At 41.1% G+C, this 26,525-nt stretch overlaps 1 protein-coding gene across 1 annotated transcript in view; it reads right to left on the reverse strand.

Annotated features, from left to right (window-relative positions):
- Window positions 1–2,227: 2,227 nt before the first annotated feature.
- The window catches only part of LOC128454895 (cadherin-18), a 153,209-nt gene continuing 128,911 nt past the window's right edge, over window positions 2,228–26,525 (reverse strand). Inside the window, exons 9-12 of the mRNA XM_053438488.1 lie at window positions 24,077–24,201; window positions 18,079–18,193; window positions 7,276–7,545; window positions 2,228–3,903 (exon numbers count right to left, since the gene is read on the reverse strand). Of these exons, the coding sequence (XP_053294463.1) occupies window positions 3,248–3,903; window positions 7,276–7,545; window positions 18,079–18,193; window positions 24,077–24,201 (1,166 nt within the window). The 3' untranslated portion in view covers window positions 2,228–3,247. The remainder of the gene's footprint in view (window positions 3,904–7,275; window positions 7,546–18,078; window positions 18,194–24,076; window positions 24,202–26,525) is intronic.

Consider the following 26,525-nt stretch of genomic DNA (forward strand, 5'->3'; position numbering starts at 1 on the left):
AGATTTTAGATTGGGACTGTGATTTCCAGCTCCAGTTCCTGGTAGTCCCCCGACAGGAACTGCATTCAGTTTAAATTCTGTTCCCAGACTTCTTGTTTTTTCTTTAGCTCTCTGCGCTTCTTTTCAACCAACTCAGGATTTGCCTCATTGTTAAAGGAAGGCGCGATATGGCCATCCTCGCCGCACCTGAAGCAGTACCATGGGCGGGGCTTCTTGTTGATAAATTTTGGTTCTGGAGATAGCGAAAGATGCTCTTCAACAGGGGCTTTGGGCTTAGCCTTCTGTTTCTGACCTGGCTTAGCAGACGCTTGGCTTGAGCTTAAAGATGCTTTCAAAGAAGCTATTTGGGCTTGTAGCTTCGCCATTTGTTTTTCAAGTTTTTGCGGATCATAGGGGGCAGCTGTTGCTACTTCATCATCAGTGGCATAGTCTTCCACTGAAAGTGTGTTTGACTGGACCTTTGTTCTGTTTGCTCCAAAATGCTGCTTCATCCTGATGGATTTAGCAGCTTGTCTGTCCTCCTCAGAACGCACCCAAAGGAGTAACTCTGAAAAGGGAGGTGGGTTATTCTTCATCTGTTCAAGCTGAAGACTGGTAAGTAGACCATTATTCCAGCAGCCTCTACAAAACTGCTTAAGCAGCTGACGATCTGAATCACTAGCAGTCAAACCACCTCTCTTGATGACCTTGCTCAAGACTGTCTGCAATCGCTGCAAAGGAGAGGAAAATCACTGGTCTTGATGACATGCTCAACCACTACTTTTTGTATCTCTGGAGTGGAGAAATGTTCAGAAGGTAAGTACTGGGTCGGGTTCCTAGGAGGGGATGACACCGCTGCACCTATCTCGAGTGGTGGTGAGTTACGTTCCTGGGGGTGAGTCTGATTGTCACCCAGGCTGATAGGAGTTGCATCCACTATGTGTGCAGGGCTAGTGTGTTGAGATTCCTTATTAATTGTTGGTGCATCTGGTTCAGTTGTCTTAGGTTTGGTGGATTCTTGAATCCTAGCTAGTTCATCTAGCAAAACCCTTTCAAAATCTGCTCCGCTTAGCTGAGCAACATCCTTCAGTTCACTTAGGTAAGTCTGAGTTAAGGTGGAACCTCTGTCGGCTGTGTACAGCTCAGACAAGAGCTCAATGTGGTGGACAATGTTCGGATTACTGGAGGGTCTATCAACAGGTAAAGCCTCTTTAAGATACCCAATAGCTCCACCTGAACTGTATTCCACTATAGCTGTGTGTTGGAACTTAGCTTGACTGCTCGTAACTTTGATTACCCTTTCAATCTTACCATACTGTCCCAAGTAGTCAAATACTTCATTATCTACATCATTACCTGTTACACCACTTACAAGCAGTGAATTAGGCACTTTAACATTTTCCGATATCACTGTATCCATGTTTGTATTTTCACCACAGTCTTATGCAAGTTAAATGGCGTCACTGTTCACAGAAAATACAATAAATTGTCACACTGCTCAACCTCACGTTCAAAGGATTTAAACCAACTCCTGGCTGGTTCGCCAAGTTTTATGTAGCGCCTTTAACCCTGATGGAAGAAAGCAACCCACATTCCCCTAGGTTCAGAAAGCTGGACTCTTACTGGAAGTTGAACAGTGATCATTTATTGCCTTGCCAACAATTCTTATTTTGCAGTGCAGTGAATTAGGAACAAACAAAAATAGAGCTCTTTCAATAAAATAAAAAATAAAATAAAGTTCAAAGAAAAGTGTCCTTTCTTCTATATCAGAAGATGGGGTTTTAACCCTGTGTACGTTCTACTACCCGGGTAGGTTTTATGGTGAACGTTCTTATCTGTATCAAAGGAAAGTGAGTAGATGTCTTTGGTCTTCGGAGTGGATCCCGATCTCCGTCTGCTGTCAATCGCCTGGCTCGCCACTGAACCACCAAAGGTTCAGAATACTGATCAATATCTGATCTAGCAAAAAAACATCGGAGTCCAACAGAGGCTTACACGGCTGAAGCAGCTCCGCTCTCTCTCTCTCTACACACAAAGCTCTCTCCCAGGTTCGTCAGCTCACTCAACGAGTGGCACTCACGGTCAACGTCTCGGGTGTGGCTCAGGACGAGCACGCGCTCTGTGGTCGTGACCATGAATGCAGGGCTAACGCGCCACCTTGTGGTGGGGCTCGGTAAACTCCCTCTAAATGACATACATGGGTCTGGTATCCATGTGGGTTACATGTTGCCAGGGTGATAATCAGCCAGTGGATGAATTGAAGGATCAAAACCAGTTAAAAACAGAAAGATTTTATAACGAGGGTAATTCAGAGATTGATGCCTTCAAAGTCCTCTAGACATATTTTGCTTTTCCAATATTTATTTCCTGTTTTTCTGAACATGAGAACATGTGAAGTATTACAAAATACAACCAAAATTTGTATTATGAACCTGAATATAAGCATAACATGTCTTCTTAAAATTGGGGAAAACATTTAACATTTAGCATTTATGAAAGCTTCGGATGGGTTAAGTTTGATCATGATCATGAAACTGAAATGTGGATTAGCTAATTAGCATTGCCCAGGAAGCTGATGTTTCAGGGTCCTATTCACACTATGTGCAGGTAAACATATTGGAAGAACTGAAATTCTAATTAAATTTGACTTTTAAGAATTAGTTAATAATAATAAATAAAATAAAACAATTATTAGGGGTAGGGTCTGTAACTTACTTTGAGTGCACTTGTCTGTAAGACCACCAGCTTTCTCTTTGTTTACAGATATCACATTATCCCAGCCAGCCTCATGATTGTTTTAATAATTCTCAAAACAAATCAATAAAACTTAATTTTCAGACTGGTGACGTAGAACTCACACCCTGGGTCACCGTGCTTTAAATGACTGGAGTGTCAGCAACAGCTAAGATAAAGAGCAGAGTCCTTTGGGTTTAGGACTAGCTGTACTTTTCACACTCACTCACCTAACAAGCAGAGCAGAGGGAGAAAAGTGTATGCAAATAGACTTTTCATTTTAAAACACTTGTCTTCTGCCGTTTAGCATTCTGTCCCTCATGGCAGCACTCAAGCAAGAGTATTATCCCAGTTTCCCCTCAGCCAGTGTGTTCTTCTCTGCTGTTGGATCGAAATGGCTTATCCACAGATTAAACACAACACCACAGTTCCTGATTGCCAGACTTTTGCAGCAGTAATTTTGTATCCTCGCACTTTAAATGGCACAAGTAATAATCTGGCCAAAAGTAAAAAAAGGAACTTTTGGATGATTTCTTCAGGATTCTGTGTTAGCTTGGCCTGAAGCCAGATTATCTCCCGCTACTTGCTCCAGTGTTTCCCTCTCTAGGTTCCAGTCCTCAAAGTCCGCATAGTTTAGTTCGGGCACACCCGCTGTCAGGCCCAAAGAGCTGACTGACCCGGCCAAGGAGCCAAGCCCTTCATAGGCGTATGTCTGAAGTGAATCGTACGGTGGGCCGCGCGTGTACGAGTCCGCCTCCGTCACCTTTTGCTGGAGGATCTGCTGAATTATGTCGTGACCATCCAGTAGAAGCGAAGGAGCTGATTGGCTGAGCTCTCGAGGAATGCAGTCAATGATGAACCAGGCAGGTTCTGACTCCGGGCTGTAGTTCCCATAATCTACCTGCTGAGCTCTCCTCCTCCTCACCACCACAGACCCCTCCTCATCATCCTCGAACTCTTCATCCTCTCTGCATAGGCTTGGTCTTTGGCCGAGGTAGGCGTGGAACAACCTGTGAGACTCAGAGACTTTGGGATTTCGAAGGGCAGCAATGTCAAAGGCCTCAGTGTCCTCCTCCCCGCCTCCTTCGTCGTCGTAGGTCACCACGTTTTCTCTGATGTCTTCTTCAGACAGAATCAAGGGTTCTTTGCTCGCCTTTTTATTTCGTAGCTGTGTGAACATAATCACTATGGCTGGGGAAAAGGGAAAGGGAAAAAGAAAGGATAAAAGGAAAAGTTAACATACAGAGAATACAATAGAAAACGAGGGACATTCAATAACACGGTAATACAAATTAATGCAAAAATATTAGAGGATTAAGACGCACTTCATAATACTTGATAAACCAAGTGCTTCATTTCTTTTTAGTAGATCTTTTTAAGGGAATGTCTCATAGTTTACAAAGTGTTCACCAAGTTTACAAGTGTCTCGACCAGGCTGTGTAGCGAGCGAGAATAAGCTTTCATGTTTAGTGACAAAAATGTAGAAGAGAACAAGAACAGCTCCATTTTTAACATGAAAAGATTGATGACTACAAAAAAGAACAATGAATGTGGCTAAAAGGTAAAATTAAGTATTTCAACAAAATCACTGAGTCTGATTTTGACTCTGTTTAGTAAAATAAAAAATAATAATTCCTCTTTGGGTCTTAAACAAAAATGACATGAAGCAACATAAGAGGTTTATTCAATCACTCATGAGAATATCTCTCTTCAGCCGTCATTTCAGCACTGTGATTATTCTACCACCTTCACCTCTGCACCATCTCAATTTCTCAACTGAATTCCAAAGTCAGGGGCCACATCCTTCTCAGACCGAGTAGACCATGGAGCTTTTCTAGTCTTGAAGACTACTCAAAGTACTTGAGAGTTCCAATCACCAACTCACACACTCTTTCGCAAAAAAAAAAAATTCTATAAGGGGCCATTCAGGGTTCAGCATCTTGCCCAAGGACACTTCGGCATGTAAATGGGGAAGACTGGGATCGAACCACTGACCTTCTGGTTGGAAGACTAATGCTCTACCGCTCAACCAAGGTTAATTGACAATTTTTACTTTCTACTTGTATGATTTCATTGCGTGTATGTTATTACATAACTTGTTTGGCTTGTAGAATATAGCCTACCGTTATGTTGTTATTGTGGTTTGGCTTGTCGCCCATACCCTTTTACTGTGTTGATTTTAACTGTATTATAAGAGCGGAGAGCCACAGTGGTGTCAGAATGGTTTCCATCACTTGGCCTATGATTTGTGTTCATGTGAGTCTTTTTACTTTGCGGCATTTGTTATTTCCGTGTACTTCATGGTGTGTGTCATTAGTTAAAGTCTAGACTTCGATAACATCTGTTTTATTAAAGGTTTGGTGGTGATCAAAAAATGAGTGGAGCTGTCCATTGTGCTGTAAATTACATCCTGATTTAGTGACTTCCAGCACCTTCTGTTTTGATCTATGGTGACTGGGGTGTTGTATTTGTGGTGCACCTAGAGTGCGCAATGTGTGTGTAAATAGGTGAATGTAAAACTGAACTGTGAAGCAGATCGAGTGGTCATCGATTCATTTTCGCGGTGTTAGTTAAACCATATTCAAACCTTGATCCCCAAGCCGTAAACGTTTTGTATGTGTGTTTGTCGGCCCCCCTGTAATGTCCTATTGTGCTGAAATGTGTAAATTTGATAACTTTTTAAAATGCATATAGCATCGCATTTTGTAGGCTATGGTTTCTGCTGAAGGGTTATCTCCGTCATTGGAGTGGGGCATTCAACTGTTGAGCATCCACAGGCAAAAACATATATCAGCGCCTATAGTTGCATGCTTCTTTAAGCTGCTTCACTTGCTGCAGCTTTGCGCTTTATCAGAAGCTGGCAATACTGGGATATAGGTTGGCTGGAGAAGCATCCGCCCATGGGATCACTGATTATTCAGCAATGGAAGGAGGCATTTCTTTGCCACAGATCAGAAGCATGAGAAGCCCCCATCTCATGCTCCGTTATCAATATCACCAGTGTCTGGGGTTGTTTCCTTTCTATTCCAAGCAACTAATTCATAGTTCTATTTTCCACAGTGTTCTACTTCCTCTTGAGATGTAAGTGCCAAGTATGTATGGTACACGAGGTAATATGTTTTAATCATGAAATGGAGAGTGGGAAATACAGTTTCCACCAGTACTTTTGGAAGTGTTTCATTGTATACATTGTGTATAACAAAAACAAAAAAGTCACTTCACTGCCAAGTGGTTGATTATGTTGGAAGATGAAGGAAGGCCTACTGACAGGGACTATAATTGAATAATAATAATATAATTGAAGCTTTAATTATAAACATTTAACTTATAACTAAAAGAAAAGTGGTGAGAATGACTAAATCTTATCAAAGAGAGGAGGATGGTAGCACAGCATATCTGTGGCGCATTCCAAGCCAACTGGGGAATGAATGATGAGAATATCACACCAGTTTAAGACTTGAAAAGATGCAGGTAAAAATAAAACCAAAAATCAGAATCATCCTAGTGGGGTTCCCTTTGGTAGATGGACTGAACTTCTGACAAATCCTCAACTAACAAGAAGCCTGCACTTCAACACGTCAAGATCTCTCACACTCTCAAGACAGGAACCCCACGGAGATGCATGAAGTCAACCTCACACATGAGAGCTATAAGGGACATCAGTGAAAGAGCGAGGACCCTGGACCAGAAACTGGATCAACATTAGAAACAGACAACTTGAACCTATGACCATAGATATATATATAAATGCTAGATGTCTCGTCCGCGTTGCCTGCCAACGGAGTCGAACGTGCACACATGGCGGCCACCCATAACATTGTGTTGGTAGCGGAACATGAACTTTTTAAATAAAATAAAATAAAATAATTCTTGATGTATATTTGTAAAGGGAAATCTTGTACCTATATAGAACATTATTCTATTTTTTAGAAAATAACATAATTATTTATAAGTATACAGTGTCATAACTACATCTCTGACGTTTATAACAAACCAAACCGTTTAAATATCGGTTGAAAATGTAGCAAGTTAGGGTTATTTAAAAAGTACTTACAACTACAACACAATGTTATGGGTGAGCGAGCTGACTGTGGCAAGATGGCCGCCATGACGTTCAACGCAGTTGGCCGAGACATCTAGCCTTTATATGTATATCTATGCTTATGACCACCAGACCCAAACCACTCACAGCAGCCATTGATCAGGGGTCGAGCTATCAAAGGGAAATCTGTGTTTTTTTGGAGAAAGGCCATTTATATCGAATGCAGAGATAGCATAAGAGGTGTTTGGTTTAAATATAGAAAAGAAAGCTTCACTCTGTAGCGTATCTGTTGATCTTAATTTGTTATCATTCTGCCATAACTTTTCTTTATAGTCAGTTATTGGACAAATTGTATTCACCCTCAGAACAGTGCAGCAAATCTGTGTGCTGGATACAAGTAGATGGAACCACCAAACATCTCTGTGTGCTAAAGGACTAATGTTGTGCTATTGGAACTGGAATCCATTGGCCATGTTGTGAATGAGGCATGCGATACTTGACATATGCAACCACTAACTTACCTAATAATATGACGATACACAGCAGTATGGCAACAAAGGCTCCTGTGCTGAGACCAGCTGAGGACAGGAAGGCCTGGGCCTGACAGATGTTGTGGCTGTTGCGACCCCTGGTGTTCCCCTGACAAACACACACCCTGAGGGAGAGTGTAGTGGTGCTGCTTAGAGGAGGCTCGCCGCCATCAGCCACCACCACCAACAGGCTGAAGAACTCCCGGTCTCTGTCCTGGCTGAAACCTTCACGTCGACGAGAAACTATACTGGCAGTGTTGTCTGTAGCAGGCAGGCGGGCAAGGAAAGAAGGTGTATGAAAGATGATGTTGAGATGGATGAAGAAAGAAAGATAAGATAATGATAGAAGAGAGGTTGAATGATATGAGAGAGGTGGGAGAAAGTTGGATTAAAAAAGAACGGTACTTTAGGCAAGTACATTATACAAGGTGTTAGGTGTCAGAAAGCTCAGTAAAAATAGGCACCATAATCATGGACCACTCCACATGATTCTGTAGAGCACAGTAGGAGCAGGGCACATAATTGACTTTAATGATTAAAATGGGGTATTTCAGACATACAATTGAAGAAATACAGCATTCATCAAAATTCCTAAGTACAAAGGTGCTTATTATCAGTAGCCATTAGAAATTATGAACTTTTAATGCAATTTTATTTATTTTTAGCCAAAGAAGATTCCTCTTCCGTCACATCTCTTGTCACTGGAGGTCCTCTTCTCATTTTGTATCAGGGTAAACAAACCCATTCTCAGGTTTGGCCAGGTTTTACACCAGTCATGCTGAACCAAAGTCAATTATTTGGGCTGCATCTGAATCTAGTGTTCTTAAGTGAAGTTTATTCTTACAGTTTGGTGCAGTTTCGTCCTCCTGGTGTCAGAATCCCTTGCCTGTCTGTTTTACAATACAAAGTTGAATAAATGATGAATTATGTGGGATGTGCCTAGACCTCCTAACCACGGCTTCATGTGTGTTTCGGCTCATGTTCAGTTGCGTACTGATGCTCATGTACTTCAATCTCTTTGAAGTGTTTCACGCAGTTCCTCAATATGTGGAGTCATGGTGCATTAGACACAGCCCAGGCCAAAGATGAAGTAACTGACGTTATTTTAAAGTCCAAATCCATAACTGTGACCTAGCCTGGAATGAGCCCTTTGTGATGCCATATATATATATATATAGGGCTAAAACTCATTGAAATCACTCATGTTCCATGTATTCAGCGGTGTAAACAGAAGATACTCGGCTTGAACATGATAGAGATGCAATGTTTCAAACAGCACATTTGTCAGCGCTGAAGAGGGCAGCAACTGTAGCAACAGAGAACGCTCTAGAAACAAGTGTGGCAGAGCATCTGACGGAAAACCAAGGAAGTGTCCAAGATTTATACAGTAAATGACTGGACACCTTTCGTCCAATCCCATTTAAACATCTTATTATATTTTTTGTAAATGTTGATCCCCCTACCTCCCCTTTATCTAAACTTTTGAGTCAGGATTTATTGAGAATTTTTATTATGAGTCATAAACAACCGAACATATAAAGTATATATGTATGTACTGGTATGTATATATACATATGTCTGTTCATGTCATTCTAAATGTCTGCAGGGCGGTTCCACTTGACATTCAACGCAGCGATGCTGGTCATCATGACAATGAATAAATTGAGGCTGTGCTTGAGAGAAGATACACAACTGTTGAATATGTATTAAGAGTGTATCTTACAAAGCATTGTACAACCCAACTGCCCTGGGGAGCGCCCAGCTATGATGAAGCACGTCAGCTAGCAGACAGGGGCATGTGTATATTTGTGTTGGGAATTTGTAATGTATTCCGGCAGTGCCCGCTGGACTCTGCACATCTTTATATCTTAATTTACATAGTGTGTCCTGTTGACTTGCATGGAGCCTCTGGGTGAACACCCACACACGCGCACAGACACACACAGACACACACAGACACACAGACACAGACACACACACACACACACACACACACACACACAAACACAGATACACGTAGGCATCTTAATTTATCAAAGGACTTGACTTTTGTCCTCAATTGGACAAGCTGTCTCCAATTCACTGGATTTTAATCAGAAACAGAAGGATGGAATTATATTGTTAAACTTTGATGACTTGTGTTTATAACCCTACCCCGGCTGTTGTTTCTGCAGAATGCTGGTCACCTGTTTATCTGAAAGGTTCATTAATATTGAACGTGACTAAATTTCACAGAAATTCAACACTGCACTTCCTTAGGGCCTAACAACCCTGAATTATAACCAATAGAACTAACTGTTCTTGATATATATGAGCCACAGACAAACAGACTTCAGTGTCATTACCAGGATTGTGTTTTTACATAACATTTACATTAACATTTTAAAGGTAGTCCAGTTACACCGGTAAAGGTCCACGCTATAACAGTCTTGTAAAATGTATTTACTAAAACAATTGAACCGTGTTACTCATCAACAACGCACTTATTGAAACCATAAAACTGCCTGTCATCTTGTTAGATTATCAAACAATTGCATTTGATGTCCCATACTGCAATATTCCACTGTCACATGAAAATAACTGAATTAAAGAAACTGTTGCTTGTATTTATATAGGGCTGAAAGACCTCCTTTTCAACAATACTTCCTAAAACCAGTAGGTGTGTTGTGGGTCTCTAGTTGTTTATTAATGAGATAGAGGATACTTTTCATGAGGTGTAATAACTGGGGTCCTCAGGGCCCCGTACATCACTTGATGCTCTCACATGGCTTCTCTCTCTTGAATTCCCACTTATTTTCAGACATTTTCTTTGTAATCATCCATATACTGTTCAAAAAAGATCATCTGTTCCTTTTACTATAAATTGCTCAGATAACAGCCCCCTGTGTCTCTGTAAATGGTAAAAAAGCTGGGGTATAACAATCCGAAAATGTTGTTCTAAAGTAAAATAAATGTTTTCAGAAAAGCTCGATGTCCATTTTGAACCTTTATTGTTGTGATAACTTGTCGACATATGATCAGAACATAGAACAAGATGCAAGCTGTATCCCTCTGTGTTGACCATGCTGTTAGTGTACAATGCAACAAGGGGTGTGGGAGGTCGGAGAGGAGGCTGCGCTGACACACAGGAGAAGATTAAAGGACAAAAACTGAATTAGTAAACAACATATAATTGGTAGAAGGTGGAGCAGAGGTGCGCTCTCTCAACAGCAGCATCGATCCTCTCTCCCGACTGAGAGGTGGTGGGGAGAGGAGGAGAGAGTGGTGATACACGAAGCACAAGTGTGATGACGGGAAACAACTGCAACAGCCCTGGAGAGAGGGGGAGGAGGAAATATGTTCAAATGACAGATGGAGGGAGAGTCAAGAGAGGGAGAAACTGAGGGAGGAGTAAGGGGGAGAGTAGTGTGTGAGTGTGTGTGTGAAAGAGGCAAATTAGAAAATGAGTGAAAGGAGGGAAAGAGGAAAGGAGGGAGGCCATTTTAGGAAATGAGAGTTGGAGCTTAAAAACCGGAGAAAGTCGCTGGAAGTAAAATGAGGTTATAAAGCGACAGGATAATAGCAGTGCCCAGTAAACCCACAAAATGATCCATATGGCTTATTAACACAAGCTCTGTAATTCGATTCAATTTGATTTATACTCCATTCTCTGCACAAGAAAAACAGCAGGCGACCAACTGTAAGACGTGTGTGTGACGGAGGTACAAGCAAAGCTGGTGTAAGCCCACATCACACCATAACAACTAGATAAGAGCTGCTTGTCTCAGTTTTTCATCCAATGTCAGCTGTTGAGCTTGAAGTCCAGAACATTACAAACCTCATTCAACCGCGACCCAACAGCTTTCCTAAATACCACCAACTCTCAAGTAATGGCTGGCTGGGGATCCTGCCTGCTTCAAATAGACCATGGCTGTAGATTGTATCAGCGGCCAGCTTGCAATTACCTCTGTTGTGACACATTTCTATAGATTTTTTTATCCACTCTGATGTCTGCCATTCGTGAGAGAAGAACCTTTAAGTGAGAACAACTAGATCTTTAATTTGGCTTCATTAAGTTCCAGAGGTGACCGTGAAGGAGGGCAGAGGGAAGGAGGGAAAGAATCGAACGGGGCTCCATACATTATAGTCCGATAAATTAACAGCACACGTGTGCCCACGGAGATAATGTGAAGAAGAAGAAGGGTACAAGGAGGATGGTGTAACTCGTCTTTTGCTTGAACAGAGAATTAGCTTCTTGTCTTTTTACAGTTTTTAGATATATTAAGCCACTTAGCACCTGGGTCAATGAAATGCCATATAGACCTAAGATGGCCTCTTTGTTCAGTAATGCACCTTACTCGCATGTGCGAGAGATTGTGAACAGCCACAGATTGTGGCTGTTCACATTTTGGAATTTTTAAAATGATCAGTTTAATATTGCAGCTTGTGATCCACAAGGAATCTTAGGGGGGATTGAACTCCCCTTGCAAACCAGATTTACCCCAGTGCCACATAAAACTGGTAAACAACCATTAGGATTTCTAATGTTGAAATGATGAGAAATGTTTTATTATTAATAAATCAAACTTCACTGTCCAATCATCAGTCATATACATTTTGGGCGAGCCGCTCAGGCCTGGCCGGTGCATCTGATTTCCTGAAACGTGCAACATGTGAAACGTCACTGATCTCGATCTGTGCAGACTTGGTTTTAATCACTTAGTTCACAAGCTTCTTCTTGTCAGAGGTTTCTGTTCTGGAACCTCTCTAATCCATCCAGTAGTTTGAGTGTAGTCTTGCTTACAAACAAAATGTGATGTAAACCGAAATGATGAGTGAATACATAACTAAATGTTCACTGATGACGTACTAAAATAACTCATCTTGATATAGCCTAAAATACACCTTGTACTATGGCATTATTCAACTTTTGTATGGTAGGTTTAGATGCTGCTTAAGGTAAAGGAAAGATCATGATCTGGTTTATACAGAAATACAGTGACTTGAAGCACCACCTGATAAACCCCAGAGTGCGGTCCACAAAAGTTAAATGGAATTTGACTCAATCATTCATTAATACATTACACTCTTTAAAAACATGTTTCAGCAACTGATTACCTTTGCCATCATAATGTAAAACAGCATAACAGGCTATGAAGTTAGGATTAAAGAGTTGTTTCACAGTGGCCATCAAACTCTGCAACAACACGAGGCACAGGTCTGTCCTCCCCTCAGATTGCTTTACTTTAGAGGATATATTTTATGGGCTGGTGATGCAAAAGCTTGAAACCATGATAAACCAAGATCGAAGGGCTTTTGCTCATTTTCATTTATTTTTTTCATGTACCGTCACAGCAGCGTGAGGAAACCCATGCATGCACAAGGAGAACATGCAAACTCCTGACCCACTATGCCTCAAACCCATATTGCTGTAAGGCAATAGTGCTGACCACTGCACCTCCGTCATCCTGACTGTCACATCTGTGACTGTTAAAACATCTGCCAAGAAATAAGGGAAAGTCGAAGATAATAATCATCAGTCAACTAAGATTCAAGTCGAACTAAGAGTGAGCACTATTCACTTTCATGCTGCCTTTTGGGGTAAAAATCCTTCCCCCTCATTGCAGTCCCGCCTGCTTGGTGAAGAACTGACACACACACAGGCAGCTGTGGATGTCAGTATGAGATCTGGTGTCAGGGGAAAAATAGATGCTGTGATGAAAATCATCTTGAGATTTGAAATAATTAAATTTCTCAGACTGGAGTTGCTTTTGAGTGATTATATCAATAAGCTCTGCAGAGTTTATGCAACAAGCATGGGTGCTCAAAATTGAACAACTGGCCGGATGTTCTGGCTGGAGACTGACCACTCTACCCCTTAGCCACAGCAAAGCTTTGACCTGAGGGTGTCGCTGCACACTGGTACCAGACATATTTTTTCCCCAAGTTGTGTCTTTTCAACAGTCTGTAGAGAAACAGCAGCTGGACTGCTGTGTTGATTCACACAATGATACGGGGTGTCTTCTTCAAACAGTCTCTTTGGAGACTTGTCCTTTTTTCCCACTGAAGTTTAATTCTCACCAGTTTGTTGTTGGGCTCTTTCTGCTCCCCAGATTAATGACATGCTACTCTGGCTGTACGGCTGTAAGCAGATATACACAGCTGTCCATACAACTTTTACAGTTGAGAGGTTTTATGTTTAGGGGAAGCTTGGCCACAAGGACTTCAATAAGAGGTCGACTTGGGAGACTTGTCCAGTGACAAACGTAATTGTTTTATTTACAAGTTGAAAGCATGTGAAACAAAATATAGTTTTTACACAGAGAAAACAAGAGAGCAAGTACCAATGACAGTTCCAGTGATGGAAGAAACTAAGATAACTGAAGCTCAGAATTTTTATGTTTCGTTTGGATTGAAAAAAGGGCTTTTGTGGATCTGCCGATTTTTTGGGCAACCTCTGTTATTCAAAGAAAAACTTCCCTACAGTGGCCACAGGCTCAACTGAGGTGTAACAAAAGCAGAAGCACACAATTTAAGGTGTCTGCTGTTTCTCAATTCATCCTTTGAATGACATGGTCTACGTCAGAGAACAAAAAGTCTGAACCAAAGTAAGATGGTTTGGTCCATCTTAACCTCAGCCACTGTTCGAGTCTGCTATGTTCTCTTTTCAAAGAGATCAGGATACACGGAATCGAAGGATAGCTTCGGCCTAGAAGGACCCGGCTTTTGTATCCTCTTATAACTGGGAGTTGAAGCACGGATTCTTCTGCAGTACTTACAGAATCCTGCGATATTAGACAACCTTATCACACCCCAGTGATGCATTGTCTTCAAGTGAACAGTCGAAGGATGTGGCCCCCTGACATGTATAACTTAACCATGGATATTTTATATTATGTTGGTGTCAGTATCCTCATTGGCAAGCAATCAGCCGCCATGTTGCCTTGGCAGTGCCTGAGGATAACAGACTCACATCTAAATTAATATAGAAAGCCACAAATATACTCGTAATATCATACGAAAGATATGTATAATATCCCATGAAAAATCTGATTTTAAAAATCACTTAACGCTTTCCCTTAAATTTAAATATTTGGAAGGTTATAAATCACATTGCATAAGACAATTGGCTGTATTGGAAGGGGTATACACGTCATTTCTTTCAGTGTTTTTTTCCCCCTTATTACATATCTGTCAGTACTGGAATTTTGCAGGAGGCCTAATTAAAGGTGGAGGCCGGATTAAAATGATCTTTTAATACTGCAGACAAATGTTTTAACTGCAATGTAGCCATCGTGACAGTATTGTAAACCACAACAACAACAAATTGCCCACAACAAGTAAACCACAACAACAACAAATTGCCCACAGTGGTGGCCTCGCAGAGTGCTGACCAACTTCCCTGTCCGAAACCTGTCACTGCTTCTCATTACTTAGATTGTTGTCCAGTCTCCTAATTTGTGTATCTGATTCAAGTCAAATGCAGAAAGCAACTGCAAAAACAACAAACACAGGCGACTTCAAAAGACTGGAGAGAAAAAAAAAGATGAGGAAGAGAAAGTGAGACAAGGATAAAGGGATACAGGGAGACTAGGTCAGGGTAAAGACCAAAAGACAGAACACCAAAGGCCAAACAACATCATACAACCTGATACACATTCCTGTAAACTAAAGGCCAACCTCTTTATTCAAGACAGATAGAGTGCAAAGCTAAATGAGGAGAGGAAATAAACAGACAACTTCACTTGCTTGGTAACCAAGGCAACGGTGCAGCAGGGTTTCTCCTGGACATTAAAGCAGATCTCAGTAGGAGGTGGTGGTGGTGGTGTTCCACCAAATGCAAAGAGACGAGACTCGGTGGTAATGATGCCAGCAGACTGTGTTTGTACAGGTGGAAGCCACACACAGCCCACACTGCAGGCTTTCTCTTTTTTGGCAGCAGCAACACTGAGCCATGCTTCATTATGCGGCAATCTCATGCTCCCTATGTAAATTACCTGGAGCTGGTGTACTACACAGCATCTGCTGTGCAGCCAGGTGGGAAACACCAGAGCTGCAATGACTATAGTTGCTTTCAGACTTGCAATAAACTCTGGATTATCGCCTGACATTCTATGGGCTAAATGTGAGAAAGCCGATGTACAAGTGAGCAGAGGCGGAGCTAGGGGTGGTCTTCTCAACAGCCCAGAATCTATTTTTACAGCATCATAAAGTGGGACTGGTGCTAACAGTGTGGCCAGAGGGAAGAACACTCACTCCAATGGGTTCTTCTGAATGACGGGGATTATCCAGCTGAGTTAGCTGCTCAATTGGGTTGCTGATTCGCATGATTTGGGCAATTTAGGTGAGCTCAGTAATTTATAGAGCAGATGTTGTGATGTGATATGAATATACTGTCAGAAATGTCAATGAGCTGTTCAGCTGTTCACTGCTGTTAATACAAACGCAGCCTAGAAACAAAACTAAGCCTGTAGCAACAACTATCGCTCAATAGAGCACAAAAGGTGATTTGTGTTAAGTTCAACAAGTTTCAAGTTAAAATGAATTCGAACTGATACAGATTGTGTGGTCTGGAGATGTGCGACTGCCAAACTCCATTAAACACATATGAATCCAAGGTTATATGTAACAAATAAAGGTCCTGTATGCAAAATATGTGCCCTATTTAACACTAAGTTAAGTGCTTTTTAAATTAAGTTCCAACTTTGTGTTATTTCTCTCTGACTGGACTGGCGTCTAGTGTGTGCAGAACCAAATGTGTCTATGTCGTTATGCAGTACTACTCCTTACAGGGAATCTTATTAGGTTTATAATTCTACTGATTAAGAGTGAAACTTCTGAAGACATTTCAATCGACCTTGATAGTGGGTAAAGATTAAAGATAAAATCTCACATTGGATGTCATGTTTGCAGTAGTTATACAATTCAGTACAACGTAATTCTGTGCAAACGAATTATCCCAAGAAAATGGCTTTAGGTCTAAGTGCTCCGGGCTTAGCCTCGGAACCATCATCTCCTAGATCCTTGGACACGCATGAAAGGCAAACTCCGAAAAAGGCCGGACCCAATTGTGCGGACATTCTGCAGAGGACATGTGTGAACCGGGCTTAGGGTAGACCCGGTAGAGCAATCCACAAGATTGGATTTAGGTTCCTGCAACATTGTCAGACACATATTAAGGACAAAAGTTGAAGCAGCAGAACAACAGAGATCGTGCTTTTTATTCAAACTAATCTTAATCTTTGCCACAACATTACTTACAATTACCCAGAATGCATCATTTAGCAGATTGATCTCTATTGGTGTGTTAAACCATTTACATCGTAAGGTCCAAACCATAAATATAGCAGAGGAACCCAACAGTTCTCACACTGATCAAGTACTTTGGTGACTGTGGAGAGAAGAAAGTCCCTCGAACAAATCACATCAGAAAAGCAAACCCACAAGCGCACAGGGGAGATTGGTTGAGAAGATATGCTATCTGACTGTATGGTCTGTCATCCCACACTTCAGGGGTTTGATTAGAGTGATGAAGATCAATCAAGGTGTTTGTATCCATGATAACACTTTCCTGAGATTCAGACATGTTTGTAGGTGTTCTATGGGTGTACTGGACCACAAGAGGGCTGAAGAGCAAACTCCTAAACACAACCTGTTTTCACCAGAGAAAGTTGTTATGGCAAACTTCTTAATGTGTCCTATTAACATATCCAACAACACACAGTGCATTACTTTGGATTCAAATCATGTGTCATCCTGATGAATCTATTTTGTGCTTAAGAAAATATTTAGATTCACATTGCTTTATTTTGCAGTCTTGTGCCAAATTCATTTAAATGCATTTCCGCTTTATCAATCTGTGCTCAATACCCTATAATGAAATGGAATTTTATGCAAATGTATTCAAAAGGAAAAACTGAAATATCACATACCGCAAGTACTCTAACCCTATGCTTCCATTTCTCTTGATCACCTTTGAGATGTTTCACCATGGTTGGAGTCGCACTGTTGTAGATTCCATTAATTGGAAAGACACACAATCTGTCTAGACACGGTCTCACAGCTGACCATCTGTATCAGAGCAAAAACCAAGCCTCGGTGGCTTCCATAATTCTTAACAGAATATAGAGCTGGCTGCTTTGCCAAAACAGTGGAGAAGGGGTTCGGTAAGTGAGGGGAATAAGAACCCAACAATGGGCGGCATGGCAGAGCGGCCGCCTCTCCTCCGTGACAGTTTGCAAACAAGCTGAAGGACTGCAAGACACTGAGAGTCTCTGTATGATGAAACCAAGAGTAAACTGTTCGGCCTTAATCCTAAGCATCATATCCAGAGGCAACGGCTTCCAGTTCACTTTAACATTCACACACACACACACACACACACACACACACACACACACACACACACACACACACACACACACACACACAGTGCACCTATGTGCAGCATTTTATCTATGACTAGGGCACTTTGGGGTTCAGTATCTTGCCCAAAGACACTTCGGCATGCAACTATTTGAACTCAGTCCTGATTTAATGTTGAGTTACGTGACATTATTAGCATATGTTTGTGTTTATTACATAAGGTTACACTATTTAAGAGTTATGCAGATTAAAACAATTAGTGCTTTACACTTGCTAATAAAGACCCAGTATGCTCCTAATTAGCAACTAGTTAATGGTGAATAAGTGTACCTTAATATAAAGTGTTGCTTAGTACTGACTGTATTACTGTACTGTAGCTAAAACGTGTTATTACTCATAACTGACTGTAGATTGTATGTTAAATCACCTGCCTGTTTACTAAAGTCTTACCTCCATTGTCCTTCAAAGTAAAATTCCCACCAACTGGCTGCTCAGCAGGCACATAGAAGGAGAACTTTCCATTCGCAAAGTTGTCCAGATCTGTTGCTCGGATGGTTTGAATCACCTGATGAGAGACACACAGAGAAAAATAAGACTTTAAAACTTACCTAAAAGACAGAAAGAAAGTGAGGAGAATTAGGGGTGAATGCTGGTAAGAAAAAGAGAGGGATGAAACCGTTTTAATTCTTTCCAGTCTGTGTCGACCCAGTTTGACCTCTTGCCAATTCTGGAGTCTATTCAACAAAAAAAGATGTTAATTAGTTTTTGTTTTTTATTTACACAGCATAAGGCTAAACAACCATTAATATCGCACAACCTACACATGGTAATCCTCTAATTTAGTGAAAAGGTTTGTTCACGGTCTCCTCAAGAAATCAAAGAACCAAAGCTGATGGAAACATTGTAGCCATTATGTTGCTACATCTCTCATCAGTTTCCTGTTGACGGTAAAGAGAACTAAAATATTTTTACCACGTTTTGCATCTGAAAGAAAAAACACAATGTAAACTAGTAGATGTCATCTCCATTTTTAGCATTATATTGATCTGTTGTTTGATTTGTCTGTGGTAATTGTGAATTAACAGTGAGTCTGTATTTGGGGTGAGGGCTGCAATATACTTCACTGGGTTCCAAACAAGGGTTTTTCACCATTCTTAAGCCGAATCTCAGAACTTAGATAAATCAACCAGCTTGATTCACAGTAGGAATTGTTTTTTTTCTACCAATATACTGTAATGACCCCCCCAAGCCTGGTACTCACCTGTCCTGGACTGAAACCCCTGCACCACATTCACAAATGCAAACAGGCCTGTTACAGTCTCAATATATCCCATGCTTATTTTCATTCTTCCCATGTCTTGTGTCTCTTCTTTCATTTCACTCTAGTGTCGCCTGCCTCAACTCTGCTTTATATTTAAGCAAACAGAACACAATATTTCCTCACATCTAATTACCATATAACTATAGTCTGCTCTATCATTTCATCTCCTTATTGCCCTGCCTCTCAGTATAAGATCACGGTTTGTTGTAAAGAGACCATGGATTCAAGAAGCATTTAAAGCCTTTCTTCCAGACGGCTCAAGACAAGCGAAACCCATCAGCCTCTGACGGTTTAATAAGACGGTTTTACCCACAGATCGAAATCAGCACCAGCCTGAATGCAGATAACTTGTTCTAGTTGTGTTCTGACCTAACTTTTCAACTGACGCTTCCAATTTAAATCCCCAAATCTGAGTTCAGCTCATTGGGTTTTGCCTCTACGCGATGTCAGCACAAGTGGAAGACGGAGAGGAACTTAGAGGGAGGGTGCCTGCTTATAGCTTGCCATATTAATGTTAATCTATTTATTGGATGATCCTTTCAGAGGAGTTTTAATCCAAATTTCTTGGGCAGAATTTAATGGATTCTAGTCTTGAAGCTGCATATCGCAAGCAAACTTTCATATTTGTGTCTGTCATGTGTTTGTCATCGAAATACCCGATTGCTGCAGTGAATCCTCCAGAGGATCCACTGCTGTATTCGGACATGCTCCAGAGTCTAGTGGGCGGGCTGGTGAAACTCCGGAGAATGTCCGCGGCCGCTCACTCTAATGTGTTCTCACGTTCTGCCCCCTTCGGAGGGTGTCAACAGAATATCTGGAGATACCACATGTCTAAAAGCGCTCACATTAGCCTTCAGGTAACACAGGAACGTGATAGGCCCCCTTTAGAACCAGTATTTGATTTGTCCACTACAGGCTACATGATGCACCATGGCAGACTCCATGGGAGGGGTCCCACTAACAGTGTCGATGTGAAGCACTCACACTATTGTAATAAAACCCTACCATTCTTAGTTTCAACAGATTATATACAAATATAATGTTATTAACATTATCACAGTGAAATTAATTTAATTTCTATTTCAGTCACATTCCTCTACATGACATTTCTCAAGAGTGCATACGTTAAAAAAGAAACGTGGAAATCTCAAATGATGCCTTGCATTCTGAGCCCTTAGACTTGTGACTGCCACTCGTGGGCTTGTACTTACAGCACACAAGAGATGCATATTAAATGTACTGTATGCCCCACAACCTAAACAGCCAGTCTCATCACTTTGAAACCAATTATGCAAATGTAGTAGACAAGTGAATCCCCAAATGCAGCAGCAGAAATTTGTCACACCAGATTGATGTGCCAAGCATGAACATTTCCTTGTGTCAATTTATTGCAATACCAGCAGTGTAGCGAAAAGAACCGTCCCTTGACACTGACTGTGCTAAGCATGTGCCTGTGGCCAAGCTAAATGATTATATAGTGCATGCGCTGGAAACAAGCAAACTGGAGCTTGGATTTGCTCGAAAAGCAGAGAAGGCGGCAGACAGATACAAGAAGGGGCAACACATATAAGACAGTGGGAGCGTGTGTGATGCGCCACCTTTGTGTGTACACATGTGAGTGCAGGAGTTGCCGCGATGCAGATGTGTGCTGTTGTGATTTGCGGTGAAAAAAAGAAAGGTGTTTTATCATTGCTGGTTCAGAGTGGGCCTGCTCTTGAGCGGCGAGGCTGGTGGGGAGGTGGCAGAGATGAGGGGGTGTCAGGGAGGCAGGCTCACGTTTAGGTTTTAATATGAGCGTCTCTGCTGCTATCTGGCCCAGCAGCGGAAGCATCAGCATGCTCCACAGTCTGAATAATTTATGGGTCCAAGAAGCTGCAAAGTCTGCAGCTCAGCTGATAAATCCCCCACTGATGGTGTCAGACACACAACAGAAAGGCTACAGATCAACATTAGTGAGTGTTTGGCAGTGTGTGTATGAGAGAGAGAGAGAGAGAGAGAGAGAGAGAGAGAGAGAGAGAGAGAGAGAGAGAGAGAGAGAGAGAGAGAGAGGAATGTGGTTTTATTATTGTCTTATGCGCTCTACTTTGTATTTGTACGTTTGTGTGCTTGAGGGATGAACATAACTGAGGTCTGTTGAGACGTTTCCTTTTCTGCAGTCAACTTGACCTGGTACTATATGTTTCAATTCCTTCATGCTTTACATCAACTCAGAGAGGAAGACAGGACCAGGAGTAAACCCTGAAAGCTTGTTCCCTCAGATCATGCTGTAAGGCTGTACCTTAATCGTCATGGTCCTGGGGTCAGATTTATAACCGTTGCGTACGCACAAAACGGGCCCTGAAACGTGCGTACACCACTGCTAACGCCAGAGTTGGGAATTATAAAAACGAACTTGACGGGAAAATTTGCGTATTTCTAAACAAACTCTGACCCATGTGTACGAACGTTTTGGAGACGGCAAAGTGGCGATGCAGACATGAGGTGTTGAATTGAAGCAGATTATTGATCCACTTCATCATTTACATAAAAACCAACATCTTAGTTTTGCTCGCGCGACATATCTGCTCCACCCGAGCCTTTTAATTAAAAATATATAAAACAACTTACAGCAAATTACATTCAGATTCGATTTAACAGTGGAGTTACAGTGCCGAGTCATTAATAGTTTTTAATAATATCTTCTATAATATCTTCAGTACTTCTTTTCACTGCAGTGAACGTGACCGTGCCACAGAGCACAGAGCGCACAGAGCGCACAGGAGATCACTTATAAGAAATGAAGACACTTTCCAAAAAGTATCCCAGTGGAGGTAAGGATCCACAGATGTGGGGGAATCGGTCCGATTCTCTAAATAAATAAATACTGCCGTGACAGTGGTGCGGGGATCTGCGTGATGTGTGCATGCGAATGGAAGGATGAGGAGGAAGCTATCACACCGTGGTGAGGTCTGTCTTGTCTTGGGTTTTTGTCTCGTAACTTCCTGTTTTATTTTGAAATCCTAACTCTCCTCTCGTTTCAGGTCACTTGCCCTTCCTCATGTGTCACTGATTCCGGATTGTCTCCACCTGTTCCCTTCACCCTCATGTGCTTATAGTCTGCGTCTCCCCTTTGTCTTGTGCCGAAGTGTTTCGTTCTTGTTCGTGCACCTAAGCCCTTGTTCACAGCCATAGTCGTGTTTTGCCTTGATCTTTGCTACACCACGTCAGTTGTTTTCTGTATCCTCTTTGAGAGTGATTTTTTGTTTGTTAAAGTTTTTCTAGTTTAGCTTCGTTTTGTGTTCTTTGGTAATCTGTTCTTCTTCCTCCCTTTTGGAGCGATTTATGTTTAGTGAGTTCTAGTTAGTTTGATGAGCCTCCTGTTTAGGTGAGCCTTTTCTTTTGTCCTTTTTTCATAGCTTGGTTTTTCCTCCCTCGGGAGCGCTTTTGTTTTATTACTCGAGCCTTTTGTTTATCATCCTTCGGGAGCGATTTATGTTTATAAACCTTGTTCTTTCCCTAGTGCTTATTTTGAATCTTTTAGGGAGTTTTCTTCCCCGGTTTATTTTTTGCTAGGTCCTAGAAATATTTAGTAAGTGTTTCATAGCCAAGTAAGTTGTCACTCATCATAGAGGATCTGAACACAATAAAGTGTGCTGTACGTGAAATCCTCTGCATCTGAGTCCTCATTCTAGTCCAGGCCTGACAGAAGCGAGGGCTCAGCGATTTCTAATCTCACACATTGTGTTATTCACAGCAGCAGCAGCAGAGTATCAGTGTATTTTCTTTATTAGTGACATCACGGCTGTCCCATAAAGTCGCTCTTCACCTCCACCTCACTAACAAACACCTCGATGTCAGTGTCTGAAAGTTTCACTTCCTCTTCACATCGCTTGATGCCGTGCCTCCGTCAGGACTCACGGTGGAAACCCATTGGTCAGCTTCAAAATGTAATATTCGTGCCGTGCTTTGCATTGACCATTCATGGTTGACGGTGGGCGTGTGGAGGGCGGATTTGGAGGCAGATCCACGTACGAATGTTTCCAAGTGGACTGTGAACATTGCGTTCAGGTGTGCGTACGCACGGTTTTATAAATCGGAATTAGCTTTGGCCAACGCCATTTCCGGCTTTTGTGCGTACGCACACTTTGAGTAGGAATCCTACGCAATCCTTTATAAATCCGACCCCAGGTGTTTTCTTCAGTGTACCTATGTCTGAAGATAAGTCTGGGTGTGCATCCAAAGCTAATTATATGTTATTCCGTCTCTCAGTGTCTCTTTGGGGCTAAAGACGTTAGTTCCTACTGAAGATATTTCAAACAGGTCACAGGCTAAATCTTTTTTTTTTTTTAAAGGATCAGTCATTGTTTCTAAACAGGGAATATTTTCCTTTTCTGAGGAACAATTTTCATACACACGCATATGCATGCCTACATATACATAGTCTTATCTAACTAATGACCCCTACATCGTGAAATCCTTACGACATGACATCATAAAATCAAAACACAACAAGCTGAGCTGCTGTAGCTCTGTGTGGACAATATTTCAGCACGGCGACTTGTCCGATGGAGACGTGGCTGTCCCTGCCCCCGTATTTATAACACCCAGGCTACAGCATGACTTCGGCTGTTTGGTGTCTTCTTCTCAGAATCTTTAAGGTATAACTACATCTGGATCCATGCAAGCCACAGTCTCAGCATCATGAAGATGAGAGTAAACAACACGTCACCTGGGGAACAAGATGGATAGATTGGCCCTTTTAAATGAAAAAAAACATGGCACACAACTCACAAGACTTTTGAATCCAGGTTCACACCACACATTCTCTTATGTAACACGTGTTATGCTTTTATCAAAGCTGTGAGGTGCTATTGAAGTGAAACATCATGGCAGAGATGATGTGCACTACAGAAGTCCCCTGGAACTTTGCCTCCAGTGAGTTTGGACATTTTCAGGTCAGATTTTTCCTACTCACCCCATAGTCAATGTTAAAATGAAGACAAACAAGATGTGAATTCCTTTTCACTCACATAAGCAGGTTCTCAAAGGGTTAAAAATAATAAATAATGTTTCCTTTCTGCTAATGATCAGATTTTAAGAATCTGTGTCCAAACACCTATTTTTTTTCTCCTTAAATCAACAACCTACCTGTCCATTCTTGGTGCTCGTGCACACTATGACGGCACTGCTGCCCCCAGAGATGGACGGAACGTTGTCATTGACGTCCAGGACCTGGATGGTGACGGGGACATGACTCACCATACGTGGGTTATCTGAAAATGAACACAAGAAACAGGCATTAGCTGCTGAATCACTTCTGTGTTGCCAAAGAAAAGACATGTCTGTCCCCTATTGACAATGGGAGTAAGGGCGCAGTTTTTCTATTTGAGCTGTCCATGATAAAGATAGTGTTCTGAGCTTCTACTTGGTTTTACAGGGTACATTTTCCCTGATGTGTTTTAAAGAAGCTCTTTCTTGTTCTGCAGATTCACTCACTGTGTATTAACAATGGGATATAATCTGAGGGAAAATGCTGCCCTTCAGAAGAAACCAGCTGTATTTAAAAGAGCACATACAAACCAAGGTCAATGAGATCATAAACATAAGCCAGACTAACATGACTCTCACCAACAGAAGTATATCTTTGATTCTGTTATGCTTAAATCTACATGGTAAAATCTCTATCTTTATATATTTATATCTTTATCTATTTATCTATTACGATACACTTTAAAGTGAGTTTTCGTGATCAAATGTTTAGTAAGAATTATTATTAATTAATTATTATAAGACTCATAGTATTCCACAAGGACAAGTAGTTTACAACCGATGGCCATTAAGCAAGCAATATGTCCCATCATCCATTGCTTCAATTGAGAGAAAAAAGACTGACCGATTTCAGAAAAGAGACGTTTGTAACCTGTCATACCAATGTAAGAAAAGTTTGTTTATTTTAACAAAACGTAAAAAAGCTTTACAAATACATAATAGGAAATTCATACACAATTAAAAATCATAATGACTTCAGAGAGCAGAAAAAATGCCTACAATAGAGAAAGACCGAAAATTTATGAGAATAAATTCTTCCATGCACGAAACAAAATCAAAGTCTCATATGACTATATAGGCAGGGACAAACAGAAAAAGTTTTGATTTGAAAAATAGAGGATGATGGAGAAACTAAATATTTTTAATTGCTTTTGAAAAAATGTATACACTCGGTATATATAAAGATTTAATTGATCTTAATGTGGCACATTTTATTTGGGCGGCAGTTATGATGTAATTGACTGTACAAAGATCACCTGTGTAATGTCTGAAGGCTTTCATTGAGTCAATGAGTTCATTATATAATCCTCTACATCAGGGGTTTTCAACTGGTTTTGTCCCAGGGACCACCATTCGGACTACAAAATAATCCGCGACCCACTGATGTGCCTAGTCACGCGCGTGCCTACGTGTGTGTGTGTGCGTGCGTGCATGTGGATAGAAGGAAGTTTTAACATTTGGTTTTCCATGTTGGTTTCATTTAAAAACCTCAAACAAATCTAGAAAAATCTGTGTAAAAAACAACCAAAACGGTTGATTTTCAGTGCTTAAGATTTGAAAACAAAATTTAAATGCAGTTTGTAGTTGTACTGCATCTCAGCACCATATGTACGTCAATATATAACGTTCATGACTTAAATGTTCAGACATGTAGCTGACATGTAGAGAGAACGTTAAAGTAACGGTGATCAATAACCATCAACATAAGCTGGGGCTACAACTGAAGAGTAAGATGACAAAGTAATGCAGAATATGTCACAAATGATAATCATACAATATCACACAAACAATTGGGGCGTGCTTAGGCCCGATTTAAGCGTGTCTATTCATTCTGTCGGTAGAACTGCTACTGGATAGACGTAAGTCTTAGAGCTCTCCTAAGAAATTGTTTCTCAACCAGCGAACGTGGTAAAGTTGACTGTTATTGAAATTAATTGTTTTGGCTATTATGCCAATTTATTTGTCTTATTAAAAACTATTAGTTTTTCGCTCTTTTGTTTTATTTAATATTTTCATTATTAATTCTGCCCTTTTGGGCCTTTTTTTTTTGGGCAAATAAAAATTTCCATCAAACAAACTATATCTCCAAGACCTCCTGAGAGTTTTTCTACCTAGCTCAACCGCTCTCCTACATCTACCTTTAACACACATGCACAGGGGAGAACTACTGGCAGTTTCTAGCCCCAAGCCAGTTTCAAGGTTCCCCTCATCACCTTTATATTATTTTAAACATATTTTTCTTATTTTAGATATTTTTCACGAATTTCAAGAGTAATCTGGAAATGTGTTTAAATATCAAAGCGAATTTCGCGGAGCCCCTGCAATGCCTTCACGGACCACCAGGGGGCCGCGGACCCCCGGTTGAAAACCCCTGCTCTACATGGAGCTCGTCTTGTGCTCAAAGGCCATGTCATTATCATTATAATCATGTGTAATTTAAAAATGACCACTAGTTTTTCCAGAGCACACACAGTTTTGAGGAGATCCAGATGTGGACGATGTGATACCTAATTACTGAAAAGGCTCTCACAAATAAAAACATATAACA

Source organism: Pleuronectes platessa, chromosome 13 (genome assembly GCF_947347685.1).
Source record: "Pleuronectes platessa chromosome 13, fPlePla1.1, whole genome shotgun sequence".
NCBI classification, from domain to species: domain Eukaryota; kingdom Metazoa; phylum Chordata; class Actinopteri; order Pleuronectiformes; family Pleuronectidae; genus Pleuronectes; species Pleuronectes platessa.